General features: G+C 35.8%; 1 protein-coding gene across 3 annotated transcripts in view; it reads left to right on the forward strand.

Moving 5' to 3' along the window:
- Positions 1–9,150, forward strand: part of ALDH1A1 (aldehyde dehydrogenase 1 family, member A1) — a 47,496-nt gene extending 38,346 nt beyond the window's left edge. For all 3 annotated transcript variants that reach the window (XM_010002628.1, XM_010002626.1, XM_010002629.1), the window contains 6 exons: positions 1,548–1,650; positions 2,154–2,338; positions 3,978–4,142; positions 6,029–6,186; positions 7,775–7,849; positions 8,765–9,150. In XM_010002628.1, coding sequence (XP_010000930.1) covers positions 1,548–1,650; positions 2,154–2,338; positions 3,978–4,142; positions 6,029–6,186; positions 7,775–7,849; positions 8,765–8,837 — 759 coding nt within the window. In that variant the 3' untranslated portion in view covers positions 8,838–9,150. The remainder of the gene's footprint in view (positions 1–1,547; positions 1,651–2,153; positions 2,339–3,977; positions 4,143–6,028; positions 6,187–7,774; positions 7,850–8,764) is intronic.
- The last annotated feature ends 842 nt before the right edge of the window (positions 9,151–9,992 follow it).

A 9,992-nucleotide genomic window follows, 5' to 3' on the forward strand; every position in this document is an offset into this window, starting at 1 on the left:
TGTGCTCCTCTGATTCCCAGTGATCATGTAATATCTAACTTGGGCTATGTAACTTTTTCCTTTCTTTTGGCTCCTGGCTTGTTAAACGAAGTCTGTTTAATGATTTGTTGGTTATTATTAACTTTAAACATATTTAAACAATGTTTGTTTTGCAGGAAAGCCCTTCAAACAAAGGCATTCCATGAGATACAATGGGTTCTAGTATACCAAGGATATTTTAAGTCTCACCCTTTAAAAGAAAATATTTACAATTTTGTTGTTTGCTTCCTTTTTTAAGAATTTTTTTTTTTTTTTTAAATGCAAAAAGTTAATCAGGCTGTGCTCAGTTGTCTTCAATTTTTATAATAACTGGATGGTAGAAAGGTAATTCAGAAACCTTATTCTGCACACACTTAGGTGAGGTGATGGCTTGTTTGGTATTTTAATTAAACTGATGATCATCTTGGTGGCTTTAGAAGTTTATTTGAATATGTATCAGTTTAATACTTGAAAGGAAGGTCTCACTGTTATTTTTTCCTAAGCTTTGCTCTGAGGAACTGAGAGAGATACGATGGAAGACATCTCAGTATAAGCATAAGTACATTGAAGGGGTGCCAACTGGTCCCTTAAGTTCTTAGATGCACACTCCAACGTTAAATATCATTTCTTCATGTTAATGATCAGTACACACTGAGTGCAAGAACTGTGCTTACTCTTATAAACCTTTAGGACTAAAGTAATGGGGAAACAACCTAAAAATGCTGATATCTGACCACAGATGTTCCCAAAGGACTGTAACAACTACAATTCTTGTGTCCCTCCAAATACAGGTAGATCAGAGAGTGTATTAATAGACTGATGGCAGCTCTCTTCTTCTGAAAATGTTATTTATCAGCAACAAATGAAGGCAGAAAGGCTGGCAGAAGAAGGAATCTATCTGATGGTGCTACATATGAACAGTTACACACCAAAGCCACAAGGGCCAGGAGCAGGTTTTCCTTTCACAGTTTTTCTGTGACAATTCAGATTAAGTAGTTCCTTTAATTATGCCAGCATTGGAAGGAAGCATGGTAGGGTATCTGCTTCGCAGTGTCCATTTTCACTTCTTCCTTCTTCTAAAGAAGAACCTGGAATAAGGAAAAGGTGGCCATTCAGGCAGTGTAGGTATCTACTTTTTCTCTGATACACTTTGTACATCAAAGGGTGCCTCCACGTATAAAATGGGAATTTGAACATAATTAGAGTAACTGGCAGAGCAGAAACCAGTGCCTACCTTAAGGTACAGATACAAGCAAGTAGAGTGGTGGCAATCAAAAAAGCTCCATACATCCTTGGCAGTAAACACAAGTGTGTCTATGAGAAATGGTATAAATGATTTGTGGACTGCAAGTGACCTGCATCCTATATCTTGTTTTCAATATTATTTTTATTTATTTATTTATTATTTCTACAATTATTGGGATAGTGGACAGCTGTGAACTTATTTGCACTTTTCAGGAACTCATAAAAGTGTTATTGAGGTCATAATAAACTTTTTGAGATTAAACTGTCTTCTCCCTACCTTCTAGGTTGGCAAACTGATTAAAGAAGCTGCAGGGAAGAGCAATCTGAAGAGAGTTACATTGGAACTTGGAGGGAAAAGTCCTAACATTATATTTGCCGATGCAGACTGTTAGTAGCATTTTTATTATACAAACCCAGTACTTCTGCAAGTCCAATGTTCTTTTTCCTTTTTTTTTTCATAAATTACCTGTTTAATGCAGGAGGAATTTTTATTTTTTTCTGGTCATGCTATAGTTAAAAGTTAGATTGCCATCAATAATTGGTGGCTCCTGAATGGATATGAACCTAAGACAACCTGTCCACCCTTACTTTAAGTAAGGATCATCTTAATGGAGCATGAATGCATACATGTTTATTAGCTTTCTGGGTGAATACACCTCTTAGTACCATTGGTAGAGCACATAATGTTGCATCTGTATTTCACATAGAACAGCTGAATGTGTGTTTTTCTAGGTGTATCTTGATACTGTGGATTGATAGCCGTGTTTTAAAGGTCCATAAAAATAAAGAGTGTTAAAAAGGGAAATGAGAAGGAGTGATACAGATTTGTAAAGAATATATGACATGACCATTCAAGATTATGATCTGATGAGCTCCACGTTTCTTTGCAGTGGACACTGCCGTGGAATTTGCACATATTGGTCTGTTTTACCACCAGGGACAGTGTTGTATAGCAGGATCTAGGATTTTTGTGGAGGAGCCTATTTATGATGAGTTTGTCCGTCGGAGCGTTGAACGAGCAAAAAAGTATACTCTTGGGGATCCTCTGTTGCCTACTGTACAGCAAGGCCCTCAAGTAAGTAATATTATGTGTTTCCAATATACCTAAGACACATCATCATAGTTCAATGTACTTTGAAATATATTGTTGCCTTAGCACCAAGGTTAAGTACAGTTGTCTAGGGGTCAGTCTGGAAGACCGGGAGGAAAAAACTTGAGTGATGGCTGTTTGTGCCAGTACCACAGACCTAGGGCTGAGATTTCCTTCTCTTTTCTACTTCTTTTTAGTATGGAATGGGAACAATTATTTAGAACTGAAATACTTTGGGAAAGCTTCGTGCAACAGCTGTGAAAGTGCAATTATGATCACCCATATCAGAGATTGCTAACATTATATTCAAATAGTGCCATTGTGAGTAACTTGAGGGTTTGCTGCTATCAGTTTTAGAATATTGCAAAACCATAATGTATAATTTTGTACTTTTTCCTACTAAGGAAACTATTTCCTAGTAAGGAAACTTTTTAAGAGTTTATACCAAGAGCTTCCCCGTTAAAAGAATGCTAAATGCAACATTAAAAAACCCGCAATGGTGTGGATTCAGTGGATCACACTAGAATATTGTTACCTGGATTTCATCTATATTCTTATTCCCATATCAACTTGTGCTACAGTATATATACTTTCTTGGAAGAGCAATTATGCACATATTTGTCACAGAATAATGGAACAGTACAAGAGAAAAAGCAAAAGCTAGAGACAAAGCAACACCCACATGTTTTATAATATGTAATAAGCTCTTCCTTGGTTATGAAATTAATTTTATGTAATCAAAGACACTAAGTAAATTGGAAACCACATTCCAAGACAAGCTTTGGAGAATTTAAAAGGATTGCGGATGCTATTTTGATATCAAGGGTGTATTGCTTACAAGCTAATATGTTCAGCTGAATAATTTAAATGCCAGAGGATGGGAAGATTGAAACAATAACCTTCAGGTGTCTGATGTACCACCAATATAAAACTAACAAGAATCCACTCTCATGTTATTGTGGCTTTACTGAATTTGAAATTCATGCTAACAATTTAAATGAAAGATTAAAGGAAACCTCTGAAAGAACATGAAGACTCCCTTCTCTTCCAGTCTCATCATTTGCCTCTCTTGACCTCTTTTATTTCTTCTTAGCACGCTGAAGCACAAATCTTAACTTTTTTCACAGGTTAGCAAAGTTTCTCCTTCTAGAACTAGTCTGATGAAAATGAGTAAAAAATTGTAGCAATACAGTTTCTTTTCAGGTAATTATGCTATATAACTCAGTTTGTCTTCAAATTCTTTGTTGTGCTTTGACTAATTATTTCTAGAAACATAGAATGATAGCCCATATCAGAGACATTTACTGTGATCTCCTGTCACAGAGTCTCTTCAAAAGCTCTATTTGTCCTCCAGTTCACAGGCCTTCTGGAGCAAACACAGGGTATCAGTCCCTCTACATCTGATCTTCCTATGTCAAAATTTCTGATTACTGGTCTATTTGAGAAAAGCCTGCAAATTTTTGAGAATTTAGAGACAAGAGTGTTTGCAGAGCTCTCCAGCTGTTTCACTTCAACACATGCGATTGAACAAAGCTGGAACATTGTTCAGTTTTGGCTAATGAGTTAGAAAAGCAATACTTATTAGTGTGTGGTGTTTTCATCCCAGTAACATCTTTTCATTTAGATTGATAAGGATCAGTTTCAAAAAATCCTGGAGCTAATTGAGAGTGGGAAAAAAGAAGGAGCCAAACTGGAATGTGGAGGAGGTCCATGGGGAAACAAAGGTTACTTCATCCAGCCAACAGTTTTTTCTAATGTTACAGATGATATGCGCATCGCCAAAGAAGAGGTAAATAAACTCTTGGCAGTCTATACACTCACTGAATATTGTCTTTTTAAATGTTTGTACAAATATCCATTTAGAAGGTCAAGTGGCAACACATTCTCAGTAAATCTGTTATTTTCTGGGTCTCTGATGCCTGTTTCAACAACTCATTGGAGGTGAGGGAGAGAAGAATGAGGTTAGCCTGCCAATAAAGGCTCCAGTTTAAGCTGACAGTAGATAAGAAATGCTGAGGTTCAGACAGTATGAATCACCCCCATACTGGCCATGTCTTACATAACAGAGTCATGGCAAACTGTAACAAGGAAGCAAACCTTGAAGGCACAGTGTGTGAACTCTTTGCACTGCTTAAGGAGCCACTTACAGTGGGGGTTGGACACAATATGCACCAACCAGCTATTTTGCAGTAAGTTGAAATAGTTAGATTGCGCTACCATGGGCATTTTGCTGGTGGCAATTAACACAAAGTAGAGTTTTGCCTCTGCAGGTGTTTTTTTGACCTAGATCAGTTTGCAGAAGCATCTACGCAGTACTGACAGAGCTTTCATTGATCCAGCTGAAATGTCAATTCCAGGGCAGAAGCGATCATCTCTAAGGAATGGGGGAGAGTTAAGAGCACAGAACCATTGAGAAAAACAGTTCTGTAAACGGAGCTTTGAAGTCCAGTCAGGGTTTCTTCTCTCTGGTGTTTGTTTTGGTTTTTTTTGACGTTCATCTTGATTATTAACTGCTGAAATTGTGCTGCAGTTGGTGTTCATTACACTTCTTTGCACTAAAAATCTCCTTCAAAATTGTTACAAACCTAAATATTACTTTATATAGCAAGAGGTACTGCTTATGCAGTCTGCTGAACGCACCTAGTTCATTCAGCAAGTCACCAGACAGTTAAAATTAACACCAGAGCATCTATAGTTACTTGTGAAGGGGAGAGAGCTGTAAAACAGGAGAGAGCTGCATGAGAAATAATTTTGATTGTTTCTGCCAGACTGGGAGGAAGGTAGGAAATTGTAGAGAAATTAGTTTCTTCACAGTTCTATTAATTTCCATTAGGTCAGCAGTAGAAGAACTGCTTCTCTCACACTATTTTGAGTGTATTAAATAATGTAATACAAGAGAGAAGGCAATTTAAAGAACACCCATGTTCTGAAACTCACAACTTGAAAAAGAGAGAATGTTCAGTGTTTTTCTGATCTATGTAAATCAATCTCTGCAACTGTAATTAGAAACTCATACTAAACACTTCCCAGCAAAATCAAGTGGAAAGCTCATGATTTCTGGGAATAGCATTAATTAAGTGTGGCAATGCCCCCATACCCCGCAAAGCCTTGGCAGTGTATGGTAGGCATGGGCACCTCTGACTGAGATCAAAGAGTGGCAGTAGTGGGAAAACTGAGCATGAGGGACTACTATCTCATGTAACACCCTTATGGAAAGCAGAAATAGTTGTTTCATTTTTTATATATGCCCAGTTATGCAGCTACTTGCAGGGATAAAAGTGTAACAGAAAGTTTGGGGAAAGGAAAAACTGAATGTGTTTCTCAACTCTAAAACCAGAGCTTATCACAAAAATACCAATTTGTTGGTAAGCAGCATAGGTATGTAATATACTGTGATTCAATGCTAACTATCCTTGTGGAGGGTGTCTTTTCATCTTTAATTATTTGTTTTCAACACTTACAGTTTTAGTTTTTTATTTATTGTTTTATGAATAATTTTACAACAAGCTGTCTTGGTTTGCTCCATACTATTAAAAACAGTTCTGAGATGTACACACTTAACTGAATGAATCAAGGAGTAAGGTGAGCTGACAGAAGTAAATTTTCAATATATAAATTATTTACAATAGTAAGTGGTACTAGTCTCCTTCATATGTTTATATGTGTCTGAAACAGATATTTGGACCTGTTCAACAAATCATGAAGTTTAAATCTGTAGATGAAGTTATCAAGAGAGCAAATAATACTACCTATGGCTTAGCAGCTGCAGTTTTTACCAAAGATATTGATAAAGCACTGACGTTTGCAGCTGCTCTTCAGGCTGGAACAGTATGGTAAGTAACGGCTTTTATAACTCTTCTTTCAAAACTGCAGGTGCCGATGGCAGTAATTGTAGAACATTTTAATACTTGTCTGAGTGGTATACTTCTATATTTAAATAATGTATACTTTAAAATAATATATACTTTAAAATATAAACACATGCATTTAGATTTAATTTCCTAGTCGCCTTTAGAAAGGCAGATTAATGCCATCCTCTTGTGTCTCTCTTCCCCTCACCTTCCTGTACTTAATGGGCTGAAAAATGAATGTTTCTGTAAGTCATCACACAATTGCCCTTTAAACTTAACCTGAAAAAGAAATTTGACTTGCTAAAAATTAAAGAATACAAAAGGAAGTAGAGTGAGACTGCTGCTTTCCTTTCCCTTCAGGATCTGGACATAGCTCAATACATACTTAACTTGTGGGAATTGTTTTCTGTACTGTGTAAAAAAATTATCTGAAGTTCTGTGGCCATTAACCTGGGCAGAACAAATACCTGTGATGGAAAAGATTGACTAAATGTGGTTGAAAAAAGGAAGGAAAAACAAGGGAGGAGGAACTGCTGCAAGTTTCCAGAGATGGAAAAGAAAGAGGAAACCCACATGGAGTTGGAAAGGCAAAGGCTGAGAGATGTCAAAGTGAAAGCTTGGAGGAACAGTAGACTGAATCTAATGATTATCACTGACAGAGACCTGCCTTTCTCTACAGTCATCTCGATACTTCAGAAAACAACCAATTTTACTTGAACGTAAAACCTGTGTCAAGTTTACTTTTTATCTGGAATAACTTGCAGTCAAAATTCTTGCCCAAGCATTGTGACCTCAAAACATATACTTTCTAAAAATAGGTTAACAGTTTTGAATTCGGAGTTGATATTTTTTTAAGTGGAAGAAAATTTTTAAAAAGGTGGAATCTTTGGGTTTTTACTCTTACGTGATTGTTGGTCTGTCTAAGAATTGTCAGTCATAAGCAGAACCTCTTTTGTTGAAAATGGGTGACTGGCAGAAGGAAAAATTATAAGATGTGAAAACAGAATATCTGATTCTACAGTGTTTCAAGTCAAGAAGTGCTTTTCAGCTAGGCAACAGTATGCACATTCTGCCAAAACTCTTCAGACTATAAATTCCTTTGTGAAATTTTTTCTTCTTTACCATATTTTTGTTCTCAAACATAACACAGAATACGGTTTAACATTGAGTAGAATGAAACAAAAATTCCTAAGTATATATTGAAATGATCCTGAATTTACTTATTTAAACAGTACCTGCATAAGACCTAACTGTGACTAGTATTTAGTTTGAGAGCTTTAAGTTAGGAAGGAATTTTATGGTAACTATCAGCAAAAGGTATTACCATCAGTCTGCTTGAAGATTCTTGACTGCTAGAACCCTGATCACAAGTGTAGCTTCTGATAATGCTTTATTTTTCTTGAACTACAAATAATTTTGCAAATATATTACTCAGATTCAGTTTGTGCATTATCACCATAGGTGTCTGGTTTTCTTGTTGTTTTTTTTTTACAAGTGACAGAAAAACATTGATTTTGCAGAAATGAAAATTTTTTTTTCACTGTCCAAAGTAATTTTCCTGTTCTTCCAGGGTTAATTGTTATAGTGCAGTGTCTGCTCAGTGTCCTTTTGGAGGATTTAAGATGTCAGGAAATGGGAGAGAAATGTAAGTAAATACTTCTAAAAATGCAGACTCTCAGGAACTGCAAAATGAAATGCCAAACCCTCGCTTTAAATATTCCTAACTAGGATGCCGTTTGAGATTTTGTCAGATGAGTCTAAGGAGTGTTTAGAGGCTCCATGTTGTCAGATACAATGTCAAGCAAATATTCCTTTATGAAGAAATAAAAAAATTACTTAGATACACACACTTTTTCAAAACGACTGGTTTTAGTAACTTGCCACAATTTACTGATACACAAAACTGATCACTGTGTTTACATTTTTTCTACATATATAGAAAGTGCCATTGGCATGAAGATATATATATGTGTGGTTTGTGGATTCTCTTTTAAATGCTACACTTTTGAAAACACATGACATTTGAAAATCCTTAAGCTAAACAAGGCTTGTCAGTTTAAAAGTCTCGTGACAACAATGTTTTTACAGTATATTCCAGCTGGCTCAAAAGTTATGAAAAAAAAATCTCTGTAGTCTTCACATGTTTGGTCTTTTTCCAAACTAGAAGTGGAGGAGTGTACAGAAATTATAAACTAATCAAATTCTTTCAAACCTCCAAGATTTAGTCCTGTTCCAATTTGAATCCTGTCCTGTCTTAGCTTGGTAGAAAGCATGCATTTTTAAAGCAATAAGTAAAAATCAAAATATGTACATTTTTATGCAAACTACATGTAATGGATGATGTAAATGTGATTCTTTTTCACAGCTTTTCAGAAGCCTTTCAACAGCAGTCTAACTGCATAGATGTCTTCCAAATATGTCCACTATACATGTTATACATCTGGCCAATTTGCACAGCACCAACAAAAATCCCATCCAGGATATAAGTCATATAAAAAGCATTATGATTAATATTGCTTTTTTTTTTGTTGTTTGTTTTGTTTTGTTTTGTTTTTCTTAGGGGAGAATATGGCCTTCATGAATACACTGAAGTTAAGACTGTCACAATCAAAATCCCACAGAAGAACTCATAATGCTGCTGGAGGTGCAGAATTTAGCATCGTCAAACAAATCTAAAAGGGTTATCTGAATTCTCAGAAGCTTTATATCTCAAATTATTCATTAACCTTTTTGCTTTCTGATTGTGTAAGAGTTACATGCTTATATTAACAATATAAAGAATAATGTAGAAAAAATTTAGGTGACTAACAGAGCAAAGCAAACTTTAATGTCTGGTACATAGCTAACTAATTTGAAATTCATTGTCATAAAGAACTATTTTTTATTTTCAGTGAAAAGTCTCTCTAGTGCTATGAAAATGCTCCTCTTTCAATATATCCTACAAGTACAGCTTGAATTTATGTGCTTTTTAAAATGTTAGATGGCAAGCTAAGCTCTCATTGCGTTTTCTTTTCTTTGTGGTCTTAATATAAATGCACTTACAAGTAATAGCAGGTAGATACTTTTTTGTGTCTTTCAAAAATACTATACTACTTCTCTATGTATTCCTTAGACTACTGCATTTGTTCACCATACTATAAAAATGTAACCTGGTAATATTAAAAATATTCAAACCCTAATATTGTTCCATTCATTAGTCTTTTCTATTGCACTCTTTTACCCCTGGGCACTATGTAGCACATATTTTATATCCTTAAATAGGCACTACTGTCTAATGGAGTGTTTAGGTCATCAAAAATACACTGTGTTTGCTTGAGGAGACTAAAGTCCCTAATTATTTGACAGTATTATAAACAAAAAATATGAACACACAGAACACTGGACAATGTGCAAAGAGCCAGCACATGGCCTTGTAGTGGTAGGTATACTAAAAGTATAAACCGACAACAAGCAAGAAATACTGAAAGGTTAGAAGAGAAGGAGAACTGAGGGAAGACAATCTCCTTTGTGATTTATACCTGCTCCTTTTTTTCCTGTAGTTGTACGCTTCCATGTAACTTTCATGTTTTCCTCCCTCCTCTTTCGTCCTCTGGTGCATGGTTTCCATTATTCTGTATTTTCAACCTCTCCTTTTCATTTAGTTTCTTATTCTTATAAAGGCCCTCTGCAGATATGTGTGTTCCAAGCTGATCATAACCTCTAAGGTCTCTTGGTCTGTGCAGCCTCAGTGTTTCACAACTGTCTGCTGGTGCTGCTACCAGCACCCTCCAGCAGGCCACTCACCAACA

Source organism: Chaetura pelagica, unplaced genomic scaffold (genome assembly GCF_000747805.2).
Source record: "Chaetura pelagica isolate M959 unplaced genomic scaffold, ChaPel_1.0 scaffold598, whole genome shotgun sequence".
NCBI classification, from domain to species: domain Eukaryota; kingdom Metazoa; phylum Chordata; class Aves; order Apodiformes; family Apodidae; genus Chaetura; species Chaetura pelagica.